We start from the raw sequence: 24675 nt of genomic DNA, 5'->3' as shown, positions 1-24675 counted from the left end.
CAATAAAGTTCCACTAAGATAGTGAGAGGAAGTTGATCGTAAAGGGAGAAAACACAGTCAAAAGCAGAAGACTAAGTGATGGTATTTCCAAGATAGTCTGTTGATCCACTGCTGTGAACACACAGTATGATTGTCCACTTGTGTTCAGCGTCCTAACAGCCACAACGCTCCCGAATGGATGAACACAGGTCTCAGTTCTTTAGCGTCCCTCTTGGGGTTTTTTTTTTTTTTTTTAATTCAGGCTGTGTCTTAATTTTCAAACAACAGATGCATGAATACACATGTCTCTGAGCAGGTCCAGCTCACTGTTTGAAGGAACAGAAGGACACTTTTTCATTTATTTGACACCAAGTTGCAGTAGTTTTCATGTCAGGAGAGAATCCCTTTTTGCCTGATGCAGACACACAGCCAGGCACGATGCTGTTTATCTTTTCCAAGTAGCACCACATTTGAATGGCACTTTCAAATTGGCAGTAAAAAACAATCTGAAAGGCAAAGACTTTTTCTTTTGACTACATATTTCACCTCGGCTTTGTCGTGTTGCCTTGTGACAAAGAAGGACAAAAAAAGACACTCCGATCGCCTTGGAAACTGTGATTTCAGTGTCACATTTCTGTGGTAGAAGCGAGCAGGTCACAGATCAGTGGCTCAAGTTGTGGAAAAATGGCTGACAAAGGAACCGTCGTCCCGCCGGTTCTCACCTCTTCCTCCACACCTTTGACAGCCAGATCTTCACCGTCTTGTCGCTGGAGACGAAGAGACAGAGAGGTGGGATGATGAGCAGTCGAAAATCAAGGCGAACACAACAAAGGGGAGAAAATAACAGAACATCAATCAGGCACTCCTGCTTTCAAAACAAGTCATTGTACATCAGACACAACACAAAGACACGAACTTCAAAGAGCACTTCGAACACACACACACAGACTTCATTAAAGACCCTTCCACATGGTGTCATAGTAAAAACACCTCTCCAACCTAAAGTTTAGGAGCAGGTTCATAACTCTGCAACAAGTAAATCCAATTAACCCGCCCACAGCATCACTGTTACTCTGCTAACCGTGCAGATTCATTTTCACAGTTCCGCTTGCTCATTCTCACCGTTCAGGTCCACTTTGTATTAGTCAATTGGGTAACGCACAGAACAACATCGCAGTTTCAATTAACACTACACACATATGTTGCTCATAAGACTGTCCAAAGTCTACCCCGCTGCTCGCTCCATGGCAGCAGGCTTCAGCCTCTCGCGCAACCCTGGTAAAGGTAAGCGAAAGAGACTGGGTGGATTTTTTAAGCTATAGACGGTATACATAAGATGGACGTAGTGCTGTGATGTCACCCACTGGTCACAAAGTAGCGTTTTTGAAGTGTTGACTTGATCATTTCTTTTTTCACAGCATTAACTACAGCCTTACTGCTTCCACAGGACTTAAGAAGGCAAATAGAAATCAGGTACTGCTAATCAAATTCACTTGGTTTAATTGATCATGAGCAAGTGTGAGCACTCCTATAAAAGCAGAAACTTTGGCAGTTTTCTGGTGTGTTAACAGAGCGCCAATCTTCCCAGGAGTGGACATCCCTGTGTGCGACAGATGGCCTCAAGCACTGCAGCAAATCTACAACAGAAAGGCTGAAAAAGAAAAGAATAAAAGTGTTGCAAAAGACTGATAAAGTCATACAGTTACTGCTGCTATAATCTAGCGAATCATGGGATGAATTTAGTTACACTACATGGAGCTTTTTCCAAGCTAAAGCCTGTTTTATTTTTATTTTCTACTCTGAGGTTGTAGCTCACAAAAGGAATATGCAGGTATAGATTGAGGGATCATTATGGAAGTGTTCACTGATGACTGAGATCACTTTAGCCTCAGGGTGATTTTCTCAAACACTTCTATGAAATAGGACGTCTTCAGTCACAAGACTGCACTAAATATCTGTAGCCAGAAAGCCAGAACCCAGCTTAGCCCAAAGGCACCAAAAACCACCAACCAGCACCAATTAGTTAACTTATCTTAATTGCAGGGTTTCTGCAAGGGATATAAACTCAATAACTAAAGGTCTTCTTCTTCTTCTTTTGACTGCTCCGCCACAGGAGATTGTCTACTGCCATCTCACCTTTTCTCTAGCATCCTCTTCTGCCACTTCAACCCTCTCCATGTCGTCCTTAACTACATACATGAACCTCCTCTGTAATCTTCCTCTTTTTCTCCAACATGGCAACTCTATATTCAGCATCCTTGGTCCAATATATCCACTATCCCTCCACTGCACATGTCAAAACCAGCCTTGAGTCTCTAACTCTATCTCCATACTGCTCAGCCTAATCCTGTCCATCCTGCTCACGCTAAATCTTACCATCTTCGGCTCAGCTTGCTGTCATTAAAGGAAGTCTCAAGTTGAACAACTATACCATTTCCCTTGTTCTCTTTTACCTCTTTATGAATACACTCACAGTTGCAGCTTATATCTAAATAAATAAAACAATTCTCATCTTAAAATCTCCCCCGCAGCCTGGACGGACCCTGAAGACAGCCATGTTTGCTGAACACCGGCAGAAATACTGCCCATTATTGATTAAACAAATATACGGTGGCATTGATTTTCACATCTTCAAATCTCACTGAAGCAACTATGTAACTAAATGTCAAAATAGTCATTTTTAATAGTCCAGCACGCACAGACAGAATACATCTGCACGCACGCACACACACACGCACGCACGCACGCACGCATGCACGCACACACACACACACACAAATGACAGATTCAGAACAGAGCTGTGAGCTGCTTCCAGTCGAGAAGAAGCTGTTTGTCTTTGTGGAAGAAGGGGTCCGCAATCAAACCATTAACCACGAACAGATTACAAACTGAGCCAAACAGACCGGCACAACAAAAACACCAACAAAAAATTAAATAAATAGAAAAAAGAGAAAAGCAAAGAGATACAAACTTGTGTCACCCACGTAAGAAAATTCATAGTAGGGAAAAGAAAAAAGGCAAGGAGAAGAAAGAGGAAGTAAGTTAAGACGATACCAGAGGAGGGAAGGATTGGTGAGCAGAGAACAGGCAATCATGGGAGGCTGGTGGCTCGGCCCTTGATGGCCAGGACCCGTCGAGGAAGACACGGGGTCAAGCCTGGCACATAGTTCCACAGCTTCACCCTGCAGTCACTGGGTTTGACAGAACGGGGGAAAGCAGAGGGGCAGGAGGAAGGGAAGGGGTGAAGAACAAGGGAGGAGAGGAGGAAGGCGGTTTGAGAGACCAAACATGAGCCGCAGAGAAGGTGACCGAGAAACAGCGAGATTAAAGACGAGGATAAGAAGTGAAGGGAAGTTAGTCGATCTCAAGCGAAAGCCCAACAGCTGAATGAGGAGTGAACAAAATAAATAAAAACCAGCAGACTGAGGAAACCACAAAATGTCTCACTGCATCACACACTTACAAGTAAATAAGCATTATCTTTGTCTGATGCCGCTGCGAGCTCAACAGAATAAATCTGGCCAAAAATAGGATGGAGTATGACCTTCTCACTGCTGACACATACCTGCGGATTACTGCCTGAGATAAAGTCAGCATCATTTAGAATTTCACTGTGAAAAACATTTTTGGCAAAGGGCAAACATTTTAGTATCCACTAGTTTATAAAACTCAATTGTAAGCACTACGCTCCCTGGTTCCCAACCTCCACACCCCATCCATGCTTTTAATAGACTCACCCTTCAGTTGCTCTTACTGTCAACAACCCTTGTAGTGAGTTTAGATCACGGTCATTACAAAAGGGTAAAACTAATGCACATGCTGAGCACTATTATAGACAGCAGGGTGAGATTGCTATAGTGAATAATGCAAACTTTAAATATACATATGTGAGGAGCTACTGTAACTCTAATGGCCAAAAGTTAATACTGGTTCAAATAGAACGGTGTCAGATAACATGTTGCATCACATTTTGTTGTAAATGGGGCTGCATAGCTGCAGACCAGTCAGGTCTGACCCCCAACAATGGGTACATGAGAAAAAGTATTCCCTGTGGCCTCTTTCCAGGAGCATATCGCGCCCTGCCACAAAGTAAAAATTGTTCAACAACGGTTTGAGGAGCACAAGAACCAATTTGAAGTGTTCATCTGGCACCAAAATTCCCCAGATCTCAATCCAATCAATCAATCAATCATCTGCAGGATGTGCTAGACAGACAAGTCCGACCCATGAAGGCTCCACCTGGCAAACCTACAGGACTTAAAGGATCTGGGGCTAACATCTTGGTGTCAGATACCACAACACACCGTCAGGGGTCTAGTGGAGTTTGTGCCTCGACAGATCAGAGCTGTTTTGGCAGTAAAATGGGAACCAACACAATTTTAGGCAGGTGGTCATAACATTATGTCTAATCAATGTATTTAGACACTTTGATGGAGTTACAATACTATGACAGGGCACAGTTTTAAATGAAATTTACCTGGAAGCAGTAAAGATCTGTCTTGAGTTGGTACATATGGCATTAATGGGGCTCTCGTGACCTCTGATCTCTCCAATGGGAGTGAAGTTGTCGACGTTCCACACTTTCAGCATGCCGCCGCGGCAGCCGCTCAGCAGCATGGGCCTTCCTGGTACATATGCAAGAGCACACACCCAGTCCTTGTGGGCGTTTGGGATTTGCTGTGAATTCAAAGCAAAGAGATGTTGGGAGTTAAAGAAAGATGCGATTGCATTAAAAATGAATCCAGTGGTTTTAAAGCAGGTATGTTTGTAAGACATCTGGGTCACCGTGTTCTATAAAGTAAGTTCTATAAAGTATGCTAAGTGCTTGGTGTTTAATGGATAGAAATTATCAACAGTAAAACAGGATTTATTTATTTTTTTAATGGAAAAGGGTACAGCATTGTTGCTAGGCAACATATAAGAACATGTATGGTTGAGAGACTCAATAAGAGACTGTATTTAGACTCAATTACGTAGTTATTCTTAGCTCGTGTGTCTGCGCATTCAGTATTTCACAAAGGCAGCGCAATGTACGAGCTGAATGTGGAATATCTGTTTCATGTTTGCTAAGATAACCCCACTGACATTACAAAAATGCAGAAACTGTCAGAATGAGATTAACTGTATTCATTTCAAGAGCACGCTCCAGAATTTATTTTTGTATTGTGACAAAGACCATCTAAATGGACACTTGTTTGTTTTTTTTATTGCATTTATTTATGAAATAAAGGGAAAAAATGAAGAACATAATGAACCATGTCTTAGCAGAGGGGAGATATTAAACCTTATTATTTTATTATTATTTTATTTTATTATTTTTTCTTAAAATTAGGTGAAATATTCAAAAACGCTATTTGGATTTTGTGCAGGACTTTATTAAACTTTTATTATTACCTAAGCTTTGGCTTTGCTGTTGTTTTTCTTTTTTATTCTGTTTATCTCAGCCTACTGGGCTGCAGATTAATTTAGCTCTGAAGAGTGGAACACCTGCACAGGAGGATAACTTTTATTATGTTAATCTGCTTTTGCCTGTTTTATTTGCTTCTGACATTAATGTTATTTTCGTGCATTTTTCAGATATGCTTTTAATCAAAACAACAGCGCACTCTTCTAAAGTCACTCCTTACTTTTGTTCCCATCAGGTTCGTTTTGGTGAAGGGTTTTTTTTGTCTGTTCTACTTCTCTAATTTGTACTAGCAGTTACTTATAAATGTATATGGCTGATTGGCATGTGTCGAAAAAGATGCACAATTTAAAACAGAACATATCTTATTCCCCTTTTTCTTACTCTGCAGGAACGCAATTTACCATTAAAAATAAGGTTAATTTATGCTACAGCAGACCTGCAAATCACAAACTGCTACTGAACAATAGTCCGAGCTGGGAGAGATTTCAATGTTAGGAGGAAAATTATCCAAATAGCTATAATTTCCTCTGTAACCCCATAATCTACTGCAGAGTTCACATTGCTTTGAATAAACATAGGTGTGTGTTTAAAACAGCAAGACAAAGTAACTGTTGGATGAAAACTGTGTTTGGTTACATTGCCTGCTAGCAGACAAAGATGTTAACAGAGGACAGAAAGAACCTGAACACCCGCCCATGGTGCTCACACATAAGGATTATACTCAGACAGCCTTCTCAAGTATAGTATCTCCAGGTCACAAAAAAATAAAAGCAGACGTGGAATTTCACATGGAGCCTTGTGTTCACCCTCTGATGGTGAAATTTATAGTACGTCAACGCAAATGGATCCAAGCTGACCCTCACAGATGTGTAAAGTGTAACACTAACAATAATCAGCTGAATATAGGAAGGATCCTACTCTGGCAACATCTGTTTTTAATAAATATGTCTAGCTGCTTAATCATTCTATTATTCTTTCTATAATATTAATGGACTTTACAGGTTCCAGCTAATGATCGATACAAAAAAAGCTAAACTTAAGATCACAGTATCACAACCTTGAATTAAAACCTGCAACAGACGATCTGAAAAAGGTGTTTAATGCCAGAAAAGTTTAATAAAAAATAACAGTACAGGGAGTGCAGAATTATTAGGCCAATGAGTATTTTGTCCACATCATCCTCTTCATGCATGTTGTCTTACTCCAAGCTGTATAGGCTCGAAAGCCTACTACCAATTAAGCATATTAGGTGATGTGCATCTCTGTAATGAGAAGGGGTGTGGTCTAATGACATCAACACCCTATATCAGGTGTGCATAATTATTAGGCAACGTCCTTTCCTTTGGCAAAATGGGTCAAAAGAAGGACTTGACAGGCTCAGAAAAGTCAAAAATAGTGAGATATCTTGCAGAGGGATGCAGCAGTCTCAAAATTGCAAAGCTTCTGAAGCGTGATCATCGAACAATCAAGCGTTTCATTCAAAATAGTCAACAGGGTCGCAAGAAGCGTGTGGAAAAACCAAGGCGCAAAATAACTGCCCATGAACTGAGAAAAGTCAAGCGTGCAGCTGCCAAGATGCCACTTGCCACCAGTTTGGCCATATTTCAGAGCTGCAACATCACTGGAGTGCCCAAAAGCACAAGGTGTGCAATACTCAGAGACATGGCCAAGGTAAGAAAGGCTGAAAGACGACCACCACTGAACAAGACACACAAGCTGAAACGTCAAGACTGGGCCAAGAAATATCTCAAGACTGGTTTTTCTAAGGTTTTATGGACTGATGAAATGAGAGTGAGTCTTGATGGGCCAGATGGATGGGCCCGTGGCTGGATTGGTAAAGGGCAGAGAGCTCCAGTCCGACTCAGACGCCAGCAAGGTGGAGGTGGAGTACTGGTTTGGGCTGGTATCATCAAAGATGAGCTTGTGGGGCCTTTTCGGGTTGAGGATGGAGTCAAGCTCAACTCCCAGTCCTACTGCCAGTTCCTGGAAGACACCTTCTTCAAGCAGTGGTACAGGAAGAAGTCTGCATCCTTCAAGAAAAACATGATTTTCATGCAGGACAATGCTCCATCACACGCGTCCAAGTACTCCACAGCGTGGCTGGCAAGAAAGTAGGGCTGCTCGATTATGGCAAAAATGATAATCACGATTATTTTCACTGAAATTGAGATCACGATTATTTGACGATATTTATTTAACCCTTTAAGACCTACTATAGAACCAAGTCCACCAGAGCTTATATTATTTTTATTTATTTTTTTTACATGCTGTAGTGCCATTTGTGGGAGCATTTCAAGTTGCTATACATCAATACAACTGTTATAGCCCATATTTTAATAATATGTATGCATTAAGTGCATAGTAATTACATAAATTGCAAAAAAGTGCAATAAACTACAAAAAAAATTGAAAATCGCTTTTGTTTTGTTTACATATATTTCTACTTGGAGAAATTTAAGAGGTTTATCCCTCAAAACTTTAAATACAATAAAGTTGCAAAAAATAGTTTCCCACCACAGGAAATTTATTTTGAGTGTCTTCATAGTTTTATTTTGGAGATACAGCAATTTTTATATACTGCAGGAAAAACAAAAAACAATCCTATGATGCAAATTTGCAAAGAAAACAGCATGTGCATCATTTCACTGTGGGAAGTGTTACGAACAGCTGATGGATCGGCAAAGCGTGTTTCTGGAATATTATGTTTTTGTTCCTGCAAGCGCTTTTTATGCAGTTTTTGCAAAGCTTTATGTGGAAGGAAACCGTGACCGAGGACAAGCTGATGGCATCAGATGTAAGTACAACTCCTCCGGTTTCATATGCAAAACAAATTATTGCGCTAGCTTACACGGTTCAGGTTCTACAGGGATTTAAAAATAGTTACGCAAAACGGAGCGTGCTGCTCTGACCGGCTTTAAAGGGTTAACAATGACTTTAAAAAAATAATATAAAATAGTGTGCAACACCACTGAAGTTTTTTTTTTTTTTAACTCTTTTCAACCAACGGCAGTCACTCTCCAAATAACTTCTGCTTAGCTTTCTGAGCTTCCCTCGGGTCCTCTTAATCAGCGTTCCCCAACCTTTTTTGCGCCACGGACCGGTTTATGCCCGACAATATTTTCACGGACCGGCCTTTAAGGTGTCGCGGATAAATGAGGGAGGGGCTAATAATCGGCTCAGTCATTTTTAATGATCGTTGAAAGCCCAGATCGTAATCGTGATTAAAATTCGATTAATTGAGCAGCCCTACAAGAAAGGGTATAAAAGAAGAAAAACTAATGACATGGCCACCTTGTTCACCTGATCTGAACCCCATTGAGAACCTGTGGTCCATCATCAAATGTGAGATTTACAAGGAGGGAAAACAGTACACCTCTCTGAACAGTGTCTGGGAGGCTGTGGTTGCTGCTGCACGCAATGTTTGGGTTCATTGAGAACATGGTTGTTGTTCAATAATAAAATTATTCCTCAAAAATACAACTTGCCTAATAATTCTGCACTCCCTGTATGGAAGTTGCACATGAGCAATGCAATTTGAAAGCAAAAAGAGAAATCTCTCATATCCTCCTGAGACCATATGTCCTCACATGGACGTGTGAACGGCTTTACTGACATACCTGCAAGCCAGCAGCTGATTTTTGTTGAAAAGCTACTTTACATAAAGGTTAGGTACTCAAGGAAAAGCACGAAAGTACTTTCATCAAAAATTTTAATACATTTTTAAACCATTGAAGTTTCAGGGCTACCAAGGATTACAATCTCTTTACATAATGACAAATGGAGGCTATCTACACCTGGTTTAAGGCCTAGTAATCGCTGTGCTGTTTAAGTGTGTGGTGTCACAATGCCAAGTACTAAAGGGCCTTCTCAGGCCTCCAAAAAAGGTGGATGTCCATGACTCTGTCAAAGAATTCAAAAAGACCTCCAAAAAAAGCTCTCTGCAAATAACGTCGATTTTGAGGGAATAATAACATCTGTACAGAACTGCTGGCCCTGCCAATTGTGACCTTGAGCCTTTATCACTGGATCTGCGGGTAACTCTTGCATTTGTTGGTGTTAAAGAATAGTCCAGGTTACAGTCAGTGTCTATAATCAGATTCAACAAATTAAACTTGAATGGGCAGCTTTGCGGGGATAGGTTAATTGGTCAATCTAAATTGCCCATAGGTGTGAATCTGTGAGTGAATGTGAGTGCGAATGGTTGTCTGTGTCTCTGTGTGTTAGCCCTGCGACAGACTGGCGACCTGTCCAGGGTGTACCCCGCCTCTCGCCCTATGACAGCTGGGATATGCTCCAGCGCCCCCCGCGACCCTGGAAAGGATGAGCGGAAGCGAATGGATGAATGGATGGATGGGCGGCTTTGCAAGAAAGTGCCTTTGATGCCAAAAACCACATTCGAGAAAAACTCAGTTTGCCAATGAACAGACAGAGAAAAGTGTTTGGAATAACATAGAAATCAAGTTAGAGCAGTTTGACCACAATAACCGTAGACCTGTTTGGGTTCCATTTTCAGCCTTAGAAGCTGGGGAACAAGACGCCATTAATTCAACTTTAAATTCTGCATCTTATAAAGAGTACTTGGAGATAATGTTAGGCCATCTGAAGGTAGCTTGAACCAGAAATGACCCTTTCAACAGCATAATCAAGCCCTGGTTTGAATTCCACTGAAATGTTATAGAGGCTCGATTTAAAGCAGGCTTTACATATAAGAAAACCCACAAAGATGCTGCTGCTGCTGAGTGAACTTGCACGGTGAAGTAGTCAGTCAATGTCAGAAATTGCTAGACTGTTATGCAAAACATTTACAAGAAGTTATTACTGCTAACGGGTTGCAGTACCAGCTTCTGAGGCCAAGGGTACACTTAATATCTCACAGTATAATATTACCCCCATTTACAACTTTGTGGAATAAAACATTGAAAAAGTTATCTTCTTCCTCACATTTATCTTTAAGTGTGTCAGCTTTGTCTGTAGGCTTTGTTTCAATGAGGATCCAGTGTTTCCCTATGTAAATATGTCAATAAAGCCAACAATTTATATTGGATGTACTCACTTTTTTCATATGCACACCGTAAGCGTTAATGCCGGCCGACACCTCCAGAGAGCAACAGCTCTCTCCGACATCCACGGCATAAGCAGGTCGATAAAGTCATAAAAAAAAACATGCACGCTTGAAATTGTTTTTCAGAAGGTATATTAAGCTATTTATCAAGCCAGAGGGAATCGCTAAACTACAGTTTATAGTGATTATGAACAAATTGCTTCACATATCCCTCTAGGAAAAAACTCTATAGCGTCGGCATTTTAACAGAGGGGTCAGAGCAGCAAGGCTCAGAGCAGAAGTCCTGAAGGAAGTGCAGTTTCAGACTCTACTGTAATATATTCTATTATACCCCGAGCCACAGTTTGATCCCATTACATAATTAGACAGAGAATACTGAGTTAGGAAGGCTGTAAAACGGATCCTGTTGGCTGCTTCATAAATGAGGTTAGGGTCATAAGCCACAGACCACAGCAAAGACTGAGCCGATTTAATTCAGAAAGGAAAAATATCTTGTGTTTTTGTTTTGTCAATTTGGGTAAACAAAGGCTAAACAGCACTGTTGCTAAACTTTAGAAAGTGCAGCTTCATATGCAAATTACTATGCATGTAAATGAGCCACATCCACCCACGAGGTGGATTATTATGCATTATTAACGTATGCAGGCAACAGGGGCTACACAGGAGACACTGCAGAAATCAGCAATTGCATATAAACACAACCAAACGCACACAGACGCACACACTGACTCTCCTCCTTGTTACCTGCGGCTGTGATGCGTGTGAGCTCTTACACCCTAATGTTGACACAGTGCTTTCCTGCCACATTACACATGGTGACACTCTCCACAGAGTGGGTAAAGACACGAAGGGGAACTGCGCTGGCAGGGAGCTGTTCACTGACTGAACAGGAAACACAGCCCTTCTCTGTCACCATTGTGCTAGTGTCGGATAACTGGGGCGGGGGGGGGGTACAGTCTCTACCAAAGTGGGCCAGAAAATGTTCGTTTGTGTCGCCGGTGTGTCCGCCTCCAGAAGCTGATGTATGAGCTTCGGTCTCGATAGACACGTCGCAATTACAAGGATCAATAAGGAAAATGTCAGTTGGTACTCCGGCTCCAAGGGAAGTATTCTCTGAGAAATGTTTATAATATGACTACAAATAAGATAAGAAGATAAGAAAATAAGTAACAGGACAAGAAGAAATTCAAAGGTTTGAGATTGATTGTTTCCAAATATTTGCCATCATTTAAAGTATCTTTTTTGTCATCATTTTTCATGGATTTAAGGACGGTTGTTAAACTATGCATTAATATGGATAGATGCTCCTACACTATATTATTACACACCTACAGGAGCTGCTCAGCCATGGAAACCCATACTATGAAGCTCCCAGCGCACAGTTTCTGTGCTGATGTTAAGGCCAGAGGATGTTTGTTTTGGCTCCAAAAAAACAAAACAAAAACAAAAGCAGGGACACAAAATGCAAAACAAAAAAAAAAGGTCCCCGAATTAATATTTTTCTATTAACTGGCACCACATATGAACATCAGGACTCGACCACATGGCAATTAACACTAAACCGCATGAGCAACTGGAATAATTTCCTTTTAAACAAAGTAACAGGAAAAATAATTTGTGACATTTTGGATAATGGACTTGTTAATTTGTTTCCTGTTAATCTGCACTTGTTCGCCAGAGAACCGATTCATTAAAACTGCCTTCACCGCTGACAGAGAGGATCAGAGGGCAATTATCTACCAGAGCACTGTGCCGCGTTCCATCTGCACTCCTTACACTTTGCAGAAAGATTGACTTTGCCCTGCAGATAATAACGGTCAAGACATCGTGAAGTAAAAGCCTCACAGGCAGGTTCGTACCACATTTCATGAGGATTTTACGATGATGCGCAGTCAAGGAGGCATTCTTTAAATGTGATGTACGAATTCTGCGCTCGCTTGAATATAAAATAAGTCTTCTTCCTGTTCACTCAGACCTACTGACCTCGCATAGTGTGTGGGAATCAATACATCTGCCACATGAAGCCCTGTTTTTTAATAACCCACAGCAAGTGTTGGTTATGTTCTCAGAATAGTGACAGAGGTCTGCTCAGACCCCTCCTGTAACACAGAGACGCAAGCATCCACACACCTGTGTGAGCTCCTGTTGCTCCAGTTCCCATTTCTTGATGCCGTTGTCTCTCGATCCACTGAACAGCACGTCTCCCTGCACAGCCAAACACTCGATGCCGTCATAATGTGGAGGCTCAAAGTTATGAGCTGGACCTACGTTTCCCAGAGTTCCCTCTGCCACGTCAAACACCTGACAGGAAAGGAAACATTTGTGTGTATCTTTGATTTATCAGGTGACAGACAATGATATTCAGATAGATTAAGAATGAGTGGGGTTTGTTTTAAGCTGTACCTTGACATAATGATCTTTGGAGCCAGTGATTACTTGATCTTTGCCCAGCAGAGACTGCCCCACAGTGAGACACATGACAGAGCCGATGTGACCTGTCAGCTTCCCCATCGCTTGCATCCTACACACAAACCGAAATACACAAACACAACAAGCAGAAACCAAAACAAGGTGAAACAAAGGTCTGTGAAATTCATCATTTGAACGAACTTTGAGGTGTCGCTGAATAATTCCAGTTTCTCTCTCACAAGTGAAGTAAAGCTGCAGAGACGCGGCAAAGCCATGGGCAGAAATGGAATGTTTAATACATTCATTTTTCATTTCTGGGGGGTTCTTATGCATCATTAAATGGTTCTGAGCCCCTCAGCGTAAACTGTCTGGTCCAATCTGTTAATAATTTCCCTCTAGAAGCATAAAAACTGAGGAGAGAGAGATGCTTCCACAGGATCCCAGAAATGATTCCTGGTAGAAAACATGCTCGTGATCACGTTTCATATCCTCAGCACTGCTTTTTTTTTTGCCGTCTTTTTAAATCTCTTGTCAGCCTTTTTGAAGCTCTTCTATCAAATGCTAATCAGCTCGCTGGCTTATTAACATGCAATAAGTGAATACATCCACAGCCATGTCTAAATGAATTTAAAGAGTGGGCAGTAAAGAGTGCATAGATGAAGCTCGCATGAATGACTCACAGAGTCTTTAAGCAGTAACTTGATGAGTAGATCAATGAATATAATAATGTATTAACGGATAAGATCATCAACAAATGTACCTGTTGAGGTCCCAGATGCGAACAGTGTTTCCAGCAGCAGCATAGAGCACTGATCCTGACGGGTTGAGAGCTATCTGGTTGATCTGACACTCGCCCTGAGCAAAGGTAATTGTACGGGTGGTGGTGCCGGCACACGCATCACCTGAAACCACCTGCCCTGAGGAGCTGTGGGGATGAAGAGGAAGAAGAAAGGTGGAAAAAAAACACAAGAATCAGAGAAGTAAGTGCAATCAGCCGTTATCATTTCCTCTACTTTAGCTTGTCATATTTCTTCAACTGGAGGCACATCGCTGAGCAGAAAAAGAAAAAAAAAAGGCCTTTTAAAATCACTTCCATTAAATCTCTCCAAGCAAGGCTGTAATTCGGGAAAAAGCTCTAAACTTTTCCACCCGATGGGTTCCCTGCATGAAACTTACGTGAGCGTCCGGACGCACTTGGCCGCGTCGCGGATGTCCCACACCTTGATGTAGGAGGTGGACACAGAGAACACCAGACAGGAGGAGGGGCAGTATTTGACAGACACCACATTGTTTGGGTGGCCTTTGAGGGTGACGATCTCCTGACCTGTTACCAGGTTCCACATCTTGCAGGTGCGATCTGAAAGAGGGGAGAAAGTCAAATGCATTACAAACAGTCCACTAGTCAGTCCAACTATTTGTCAGACTGTAATAAAATCCCTTCCTCCTCTCACTCTGTTAAACAAAATTACGAAGCATCGCAGAAACATTTGCTCAAATCCTACAGTAACAGTTTACTTAGAATGGCACAATTTCAGTTTAATTGGTTTATAGCTTGAGAGGAATCAATTTCAACTGATAAGCTCTGTAAAATGCATTTCAAAGGAAACACTCCAACGCTGCTGTTTTGGCGATGTGTTTACCCTTAGATCCAGTGAAGAGCAGCTCATCTGTAGCGTCCACACACAGCACTGGCTTTGAGTGGCCCTCGGCTACAGAAACACATTGCAGGGGTGCAGTTCGACCCCCCTTCACACCTCCGATGGGACTGATCACACCCCTACGGTTCACAAGCACACAGAAAGTGTCAGAGTGGTTCCAAAATCAATCAACCAGCAAGATTTAGGTTTGCAAAGCACAGGCTGACCACAAACATGCATTTTTTGTTGACTATACAGAAGCAATACAAACCCATACATTGCTCACTGAAAGCGCCGGATAAACTACGCACACAATTGTGTTTCCATCACTTCAGGCGCAGGGGCCTTCATCCTACAACTTAATGGCCTACTTTAAGAGGTGAGATGTCTCACCCGAAATGTGTCTGTAAACAGATTTATGCCCACACCGTATCAGTTAAACAAGTAGACACACTTTCCTGATGGAGGTAGCCTGCCCGCTCCATCTCACTTTCCCCTCCCTCTTTTCTTTTTGTTGTTGAGCAGCCCAATTAAGGCTCTACAGCAGTAAGAGCTGCTTTCTTATTCAACTCCTCTTTCTCTTTCCCTCACACACACATGCACACACACAGTTATGTGCACACAGTCTCCTCTATATTATGTGCACTCAGTCTCTCTAGCTTGGACCTCTGCTTCCCCTCACCATCCCAATCTATGTCGCACTGACAGGCCAGGGTCCCAGAGTGCCTGGAGAGCAGTCAGCGGAGTGAGACAGAGCAGGGAGCGGGTGAGAGGAAGAGGGAGAGCTGTGGGAAAATTGGTCCCCGATGGGCTTCACAAGTGGTGGTTAGTGTGCGTTTGTGTGTGTGTGTGTGTGTGTGTGTGTGTGTGTGTGTGTGTGTGTGTGTGTGTGTGTGTGTGTGTGTGTGTGAGAAAGAGAGAGAGGGTGAAGTAAGAGGCAAAACACTGAAGAGGAGCCGGAGGATGTGAGGAGAGAAAAGAATATGCACACAAAACTCAGGACAGATTTGTTTCTGCACGGAGTGAGCAAAATACAGAAGGGTGTGCTTCAAACTTGTCAAGGGTGACAACATGCTCATCTTCTGTTTCACAGCACGGATGCTCATGTCCAGCATGACAACACACACACAAATAAATACACAAGTCAAATCAAAAGTGAAACCGCAAATCATACTTGGTATGTCTGTTACGGTGTTTCAGAACGCCAACCAAAGTCAAAAGTCTCATTCATCAGCAAGTAAAAAGAAGCCGCATGCACGTCTGCCAAATTTCACCTCCCCAAAGAAACAAAAAAAAGAAACTGCACACAAGAAGCTCAAAATAATTGATGACAGCAGCCACAGCCTGGAAGACCAACTCCACAGCAGCCCGGAACTCAAAAATAAACCCCACCACACCGAGACGTCAGCAGCACCACATGCAGAGTCCATTCTCCATCGCTTAGATGGGAACTGACTCTCTGCAACGCCAGAGCCAATGCCCTTTTGGGGCCCAGGAAAAAGGGCTATGTGACACATGTGGGTGAGCGGTGAGGTGTGACAAGACGACAGCATTAGTCTGATTAGGAATACAGATATAAAGTCAGACTGTGACAGCAGCTTTATGGTGCAAACACAGTCAGCCCCACCCATTTCTCTTCAACTTCAGTTCCTTTTGAAAAGGTGATGTCAGAAAACTGGTGACTGGTTTGAGTTTACAAAGAAGAAGAAAAGCAATCCATGTTTAATATATGGGGAAGAGAGGAAGGGATTAAATATGTATGTTTCATAAATTTATTTTTAAAGGGGTTTTAGTTAAATAAACCTTACTAATTTTAGCCCATTATTTTGCCTGATTAAAGTCTTCATGTTCCATTCTCTGTGATTAAAATGGAAATTAATCTAAAGTAATTACCAGAAACACTATTTATTACCTTTCTTAATAGAATCTTAGCTTAACCGAGCTACTTTGGTGACCTGACAATAAATTAAAACAAAGCATATAGCATTAGTTGATTAGTCTGGATATTTTCTTCGGTCTCTCTCTTTGGCTCGCTCGTTTTCCTCGAAAAAGGACGTACGGCACACGCTGCACGAGCAGCACTCTACTTCTGATGGCACTGCAATGCTCCAAATAGCAGAAATTGTTTCAGTTCTATCAGCATACATGGAAGATATCATCGTGTGCTATAGTGTGTTATGCAGCATGGAAGAGCTGCTAATGGATGTTGCAGGGCCAAGACCCAAGAGACCAGCACTAATGAAAACATGCGAGAGGGGAGGGACTCTCTGCAGTGCACAGAAAAAAAGACAGAAGGGTCCTGGTGAGAGGAGCATCCATTTGTGTGTGTGACTAAAAGGAATACAGATGCCCGATAAAAACTATATATAGGCCCATGTGTTTGTCTTAATGAAATTAATTGAGGTTTTGGGATATATGTTTTTTTGTTGGGACACAAGGTGGCAAGAAGGTCCTTGGTTTGAATCCACCAGCCAGTAGAGAGCTTTCTGTGTGGCGTTTGCAGTTTCTACCTGTGTGAGACTCTCCAGGTACTCCAGCTTCCAAAGACATGCAGGAGGTTAGGTTAACTGGTGACACTAAACTGGCCATAAGTGTGAATGTGAGTGTAAATGACTGCCTGTCTCTCTGTATTAGCCCTGTGATGAACTGGTGGTCTTTCCGCCACTCACCCCATGACAGCTGGGATTGGCTCAAACAACCCCACCCCCCACCCCACCCCTGACCCTGAATTGGATAAGCTGAAGAAAATGGATGGATGCTTATTTGATTTGCAGCTAAACAGGAAGCCACTTCTAGCAACTGCTTACTTAAATCTGTTAAAATTCAAAATGGTGTGCTTTGTTTTGTCTAAGAAAGAATGAATACTGTCATACGCAAAACCAGCACAAACACATCTAAAGTTTGATCGAAGTTATTTTTAATTATTATAAATACTGTGTTAGATCTGTATAAAGAGCTTCTGGTTAGCTGGCAAACTGGGCTCCTTAGGTTAAGAATTAGGTAGGGACAAAAAGCCCTGTAAAAACATGAATTGCAATTGCTACACTTCAGCTTTCACTCTTATATTTAAACGTAGCTAAATGACTGCAGAGTCCAGCTACGCAATTAATAGACATGCATGAGTGTCTATTAAGTAGACGTTCAAATATTCATTTAACTCATATGTTATCAATCCTCTGTCCTTTAACAAGACTGAATTTACCAAGTGGCTGACCATGGAGACCATTAAGAGGAGTAATTACTTTAATTTCCACCAGTTTCTTCAGCCTGAAAAAAAAGTGGTGTGGTTCACTTGTGTGACCACAAATGCAAGATCACAGCGATGGAAAAGCCTGGGTGGGTCAAGAGAAGTGGTCTGCGGTTAAAACATGCACAACCGATGGAATATGAAGGTGGAGATGAAGAGGCCAGGTGAGGCGCTGACGACTGGTGGAGACGAGATGACACCGAGTGAGTCAACAGGCAAATGGGAAAACAGAGAGTGAGAGAGAGACAGATACGGTTCCTCTACCTGAGCACCTCTGAGAGCGAGGAGTCGCTGTCATCCGACCTAGAGGCAGAAGAGGAGCAAGGGAGAGGGAGGGAGGGCAAGGTGGGAAGAGGAAAGGGTTAATCACGCTAAGAAAAGACAGAAGGGTTACTGGCAAAGGGTTAAAAAGGAGAGGCGTGACTAGTGGAAGGGATTTTAGATATAAAGCAATGAGCAAACTGACAGGAAAGCTTGGTCAACAGTAAAGCTTGCTCTGCGATTATCGCGTTGTTCGCCATGAAAGGTGCTGTTTTACAAAGACAATCACTGAACAGGCTTTACTGTTTGACCAGTGTCTGCACAGAAAGCTTTAAAGAAACTGTTTCATGTTTGGGGAAAAAATTATTCACTTTCGCACCACGTGTCAGGATGTAAAGTTCGATTACTACTAGCAGCTAATAGCTTAGCATAGTCTTGAAGGGCAACATTTGTCTACCAACACCTCTAAAGCACCTCTCAAAAAAATACTGCAAATAATAATAAACCTCAAGACACTTGAGATTAATAAGATTATGTTTTGTATGAATTAAACAAACAAGATATATAGTAATGTCCAGATTAATGAGACTTAGCGGTGACGGTGAGCTAGCTGTTTCCAATGGCTAGCAGTCTGGCTAACAGCTACTGGCTGTGACATGCTAGAGGTAGCAATCTTGTCGCGTAATGCGATCCAAGAAAGCAAGTAAGTGACTTTCCCCGAATATGAAAGTATCTGTGTGAACAAAGAACCTAAAAGAAAACGAAAGACAGTCAAGGAGGAAGCACTGACGGCAGGATAGTCATACGCAAAGATTACAGTTGTCCTGTCCTCTACGCATGACTATAGTATGATGTCAGTGTGTCCTCCTAAATCCACTCTTTCCTGCCACATTTAGCTAATTAGTACAGAAAAGGCATCAGGGATGGCAAACAGAGTTAACAGAAGGGAAAATCCAGTTGACTAGACAATAAGGGAAACAAATTTCCAGGCCACACCCACACCTCCCAAAGAGCTTAAAGGGAAATAATATGTGTGTAACAATGCAATAAAAGTGTTATTATATTGTAAATATTTTATAGCCTCTGGTTTCTCACTAAGAGGGCCCGGGCTTTTCACTCTTAGCATGAAATAATAAAACAGAAAGTTCTGGATATGTCCGGAGGGAACAGCGGTGTTTAAAGGTGATGGCAATTCTTCCCGTTCTTGGCATTTACTGCCAGCCGTAGTGGCTATTAGCACAGAGCGATTTTAAAATTTATTGATTATGGAGCATGTAAAAGTAAAGTGAATTCGATTCAAAGCCTCTTTATCCAAGACATGACAAGGAAACTTTGGTTGAAATTCCTCGTCCTCATTTGCCTTTCAAATCAGTGTCAAACACTTGATCCCAGTCTCTTGGGCAACCAGTCTACTCAAATGTGAAAGAAGAGAAACACAATATAGTCCAGTCAAAATCACATCTCACATTTTAATGGGTTTGTTTTATGTATATATTGCTGGATTAAGCTGTAAATGTGTGTCCGAGATGAGAAATTAAGTGACAGAGAAAGTGTGAGTGATGTCAATCAAATGTAGATTTCAAACAGTAGACCTTTGCTAAGTGTTGCACCCACTGCTTGCTTTTAAACAAGAAGCAACAAAACACACACATAACTTCCAAACACATTTTTCCCATCAAAACTAGTATTCCTGTCTATCACACCTAAACACAGTAAAAAATGTTTCATGAACGACAGCTATTGAATTAAAGTGCTATAGAAAGAAAACATTTTCATTGATTTATATAACCGCTGATTTTAAGCCTAAAAGATCTCCAGTGCTCAACACATTTATTAGACCACCATCAATTGTAAAGTTTATGCTAAATTAACAGTACTGGTTTTTACCAAAATCATATTTTATGATTCTGTAATGGTTAAGCCACCAGTATGCTCAAGCTCTTTAATCAAAATGAAAACTATACCACCATAATATAATTATTGCTGTTATCTAAAATTTTCCAGATTTATTGTTTTATATTAAAAAAGCAGAAAAACTAGACAAGCGCATTATTATTTTGTGAATAAGATGCAAAGTTGCTGTTGTTTACTTACATTCCTGAATAATTCGTTTTAGTGCTTGAACGTCATGCTTGATTAATTACTCATTTCCCAGAGAAATCCCATGTGGATATAAAAACAGTAACTCAGTTCAGTGCATTCGGTAATTTTTCGTTTTAAAAAGATTTATTTGGGTTTTCTTGTTTTTATGACAGAGGGTCTAACAAATTTGTTAAACACTGTACGTACGATGTGCTGCCGAAGCTGGACTACCACCGAGCAACAAGATGGTATGGCTAGTCAGCGTAACCTTTATTTAACCATGCAGGTCACCGTAGTTGTGAACGTTTGGTTAAAGTCCTCAGAGAGTTTTTTACAAAAGTACTCGAGCAGCACATTTGTCTAAACCAAACAGAGTAAAGAACACTAACTATTACTGTGTATTAGATATGACACAGGATTATTGCAGACACAGTCCAAATGATTTTTCCCAGGAATCTTGTATGTGAAAATACAACACAATGTCTATACAAGGAATGCCAACAAACTGGCTCCAGATGCATTGTTTGCAATAATCTCAGCAATGCCTGGATTACGTTTCACAAAGCAGTACAACAAAACTAGATTTAACAATGAGCCCACTTAATTTGCCTTTTGTGTTCAACCGCAACTGTGTGCACAGGTGTACAGTACAATCAGAATACCTGACAACATATCAAATGGGAACTTTTTTCAGCCTTTTTTTCAGTTCCAGTATTGACTGAGCAAACTTAAATTATGTGACTACAACATCAGCAATCTACTGATGTGCTGAAATCAAAGCTTTGGGTAGCTTATTAAGACCCTAAACAAAAACATCTCCCATTCCAAGTTGGAAAAATCCTACAGCTGCACAGAAACATGGCAACAGCCATCTCATTTACCTACCCCTGCTCCGGATAATCAGTACCCACACGCTCCAACACATGCAACCCACATAAAGCACACACACACGCACGCACAGCCACGACACCCTAACTCGTTTCACACAGCATCCTTGCTGCCAATTAGATGTTAATAAAGCTGAGAAATGCTGTGGATTAGCACAGATTAGAAATCAACTTTAGAGCAGAGGCTGAAATCAACTGCTGACATTTGTCAGAGCAGAAAGTTTGAATTGATTGTAAGCAGGAAGGAAACAAGACCGCCTGCTCCTTCCCGACTCTGCATCAACATGCATCTCATGCCCACATGTTCCCTCAATCCGATGTAGTACGATTACACAAATACACGCTGAGCGGAGTTTTATAATTCGTTTACCTTTTAAAAAAAATGACATCAGGAATGGGACCGCTCAACATCACGGCTGACACCATCCTTGGAAATTATCATAAATTTGAATTAAGTTTTGTCATGCACAGCCTCAACAAACCCAGTATTGTAAGATAAGATTAATTACAGGGCTGTTTATATTGGATGATATAAGATTGGTCAGGCGGATTTCTCTTTCCTGAATGAAGATCATTGTCATGCACAGCACGTCACCTCAAAACTGATTTCATATCATCCCACATCCTGGTTGCTTCCCAGCCACTGCTGCCCTGACACCACATTTGAGCAGTGGGTGTTACCATCTGAGCTCCCCCCCACACCCCCCTCTCCTGATTTGCCATTGTCTCCTGGTAATTTCTGTATGCGAATTGGAAGCCTACTGCAATTACACCTCATTGTTACCGCTGCTACGCGCAGGTTTGAATAGACTGCGGTTTGGGTTTGACACCTGGATTCCAAGACTGCCTGCACCATCTGTTTCTGCGGGTTTCACATTAATGCCAGAAGAAAGGGATTTATCTAAGAAAGGGATTCAGATGAAGGCAAGCTAGTAGTAAACATTCTTAAAAGGCTTATTTAAATTATTGACAGAACCACTTTCCCTTCAAAAAGGCCTGACCTTCAGCCTGTCTGCAGAAAAACTGAGGTAAAACATGGAAGAGGGAAAAAAGAAGAAAAGAAAAGAAAAAAGGATGGGAATCTTTCAAAGCGTGACCGACTGATGGACACAGGTGGCGTTTGTGCGTATGGATCTGCACTCACTTGTCCAGAGCAGAACCTTGGGTTTGGTTGCTGGTGAGCCTCGAGAAGACGTTGCGGTCGTTCCTGGTCCTCAGAGGAGGGGAGGAGGGGGGAGTGTAGCCATCAGTCGGCCTGACAAGGGGCAGAAAGATGGTGGAGTTTAGGATGAGGAAGTTAAAGAGTCCCACTGTGTAAATAAACTGCTAGAACAAAGTGCGATCCATCTGCTAGCGAAATGAGCATTACATGTACCTGTACGCACGGTCGTAAGATTTCCTTCTGGTTAGGGGGGAAGTGTCATAGCCCCGAGACTGCCTGGGACTGACACACACAGACAAATGCAAGCAAACTAAGCAAACGTTCAGGGGAGTGCACAGAAAGGATGACAGACATCTATGTGAACTGTTGGGACTCGATAAGCAGCAAGGTTTATGCAGTTTAAAAAGCATTTCTAGCAGCCTAATCTCTTCAAATATCAAATCACACACATCACTGAGGACTCGTGGCAATTCGCCTGAGTTGTTTTTGCTGCCACGAAACAGAATAATACCTGATAAACCGCTTTCTATTTTCTGATTTTCAGAAGATGTTTACTTGTGCAGGATTCACAAAATTTCACACATTTTAGTAAATGACTGCAAAAGGAAAACTTTTGTTATTGATGCTGAAAAACCAAAAAACAGAAATGAATATTAGATTTAGAAACAAAATATCCTCATCATATGAATTCTGCGTGCACTGATTTATATTACATGAAGTGTAGTCACTTTTAAGATGGAAACAATGGCTAAAATATTCACGAGAAGCTAAAAGAGATGCTCACAATGTATATATAGTGGATAATGAGTAAACGCAATCTGACACAAGATGATAGTACTAGAGCCAATCATTCCTCTCATTGGTTCCACATCCTGATAAGACTTAAAGAAAAGTCAGGGCTTCATCTCAGTTATCACTATGATCTGCCAGTGACTTACAAGGTGTGACCCCTCACAGGCAAGCTGATGGTGCGGGATACCCGGTCCCTGTGATACGTGTCTCTTAATGCCAGGCTGAGCCCAAGGCTCCCTGGAGCAAGACTCAGGCCGTCCTCCTGGATGTCCGTCAGTGAAGCCAGAGACTTGGTGATGTGCTGCGGTTTGCTGCCGGATGAGGGGTCCAGGATTGGACCGAGGTACTCTGCTGACACCGCCTTCATCTGAGCTGAGAGACGGGGCTCCATCTGGATGAAAAATATGAACCGCTTTTATTACAGAGGACCACAGAAGAAGAAGGATGCTTGGATAGGGGGAAAAAACTGGGGCATGAAATAAAGAGAAAAACAATGATTGTAATTAAGGTGCAAAGGGAGATTATATATACAGCCTGAGAACATCGTTCAGCAGGGAAAAGCACAAAGAAAATAGAAGAAGAGCAGTAAAACAAACACGGCAGAAGTCATTCTAGGTTATTATTCTAGGTCAGCAAGAAGAAAGAGAAAAACAAAACTTTAGCAGACTAATAAGAGGGATTCGTGCCAAATGAGGAATCCTTATGCCTCTAAGCTTCTGGGAGTCATTTGAAGTGTTTGCTTCTACTGCCACCTCATGGTCACAAACAAGAATGGCACTATGGCATGTGCATAGGAACTAAAAAAAACCTTATAAGAAACAGCACAAACCTGCTGTAATTTTGTTTTGAAGTCATCTTGGCTGTTCGATTCTTTCATCTGAGACACGCTGGAGGCAGAGAGGAAAGATAAACGTGAACATGTGCGGAAATCTTTACTGAAATAGATGTGTGTGCGAATTTTTAAATGGGTCAGAGCAATGGGTATGAGCCCTAAAAGATACGCTGTATGATGTTGTGTAGGAAAGACAGCTCACCTGCTGTCGGAGGCTTGGCTGAATTCAGAGGGCTCCTCATCTGTGCTCGCATAACCATTCTCTGGAAGCAAAACACCATTATGTCTCACGGTGCCACAGGATGCCCTAATGCCACATTCTGCGCCCCTTATTCACGAGGATCCCTACAGTGGGTAGGTACGCATATTTGATCTGGATGATTTTTACAACAGATGTCCTTCTTGACACAATTCCCAAGGCATATGTAGTATTCCTACACTAAAACTGAATCCACATATGGTTTTTCTAAGAATCGAAAACCTTGTTTATTTTTCTTTATGCTTTACCAAGAAGCAATGGGGCTAAACACAGTCCATCTCCTATGATGCAACACAGCACTTTCATGTGTGAGAAGAAACTAGAACAAAGAAAAAGCGGGCAACTGTGCAGCTTCTCTACTTTTTATGTCTTCCTTCTCCTTTGTCTCACCACATGACGCACAGGAGTCCTCTCTTACCCTGCTGTACGTTGTGGATGAGAGCCTGGAGCTCGGGGATGCACTCAGCCTTTTCTCTTAGGGCATCGAGGATCATGTGATTGTGGGACGAGCCAATCACATCTGTCTGTCTCAGCTGGCCTTCGAGCAGTCTGATTTGAGCCTCCTTCTGAGCCACCTGCAAACTCTGCAGGAACACCAAAGAAAATATAAAAACAACAACAACAACACAATACTGTAACACTGAACTATTTTAATAGGC

The 24675-nt window shown here is 41.8% G+C and overlaps 1 protein-coding gene across 1 annotated transcript in view; it reads right to left on the bottom strand.

Moving 5' to 3' along the window:
* Positions 1-684: 684 nt before the first annotated feature.
* Positions 685-24675, bottom strand: part of kif21b (kinesin family member 21B) — a 65091-nt gene continuing 41100 nt past the window's right edge. Inside the window, exons 21-35 of the mRNA XM_085456280.1 lie at positions 24435-24600; positions 23960-24020; positions 23755-23812; positions 23072-23316; positions 22347-22415; positions 22116-22226; positions 18006-18044; positions 14498-14634; positions 14034-14214; positions 13618-13782; positions 12852-12969; positions 12579-12749; positions 4457-4656; positions 3034-3170; positions 685-746 (exon numbers count right to left, since the gene is read on the bottom strand). Coding sequence (XP_085312406.1) covers positions 3071-3170; positions 4457-4656; positions 12579-12749; positions 12852-12969; positions 13618-13782; positions 14034-14214; positions 14498-14634; positions 18006-18044; positions 22116-22226; positions 22347-22415; positions 23072-23316; positions 23755-23812; positions 23960-24020; positions 24435-24600 — 1821 coding nt within the window. The 3' untranslated portion in view covers positions 685-746; positions 3034-3070. The remainder of the gene's footprint in view (positions 747-3033; positions 3171-4456; positions 4657-12578; positions 12750-12851; positions 12970-13617; positions 13783-14033; positions 14215-14497; positions 14635-18005; positions 18045-22115; positions 22227-22346; positions 22416-23071; positions 23317-23754; positions 23813-23959; positions 24021-24434; positions 24601-24675) is intronic.

The sequence above is a fragment of the Copadichromis virginalis genome, linkage group LG5 (assembly GCF_057382275.1).
Source record: "Copadichromis virginalis isolate Kocher_CV1m ecotype Utaka linkage group LG5, C_Virginalis_male_GT1.1, whole genome shotgun sequence".
Lineage (NCBI taxonomy): Eukaryota > Metazoa > Chordata > Actinopteri > Cichliformes > Cichlidae > Copadichromis > Copadichromis virginalis.
Note: the sequence above shows the minus strand (reverse complement) of the source record. Positions and strands in the feature narration are given on the sequence as shown.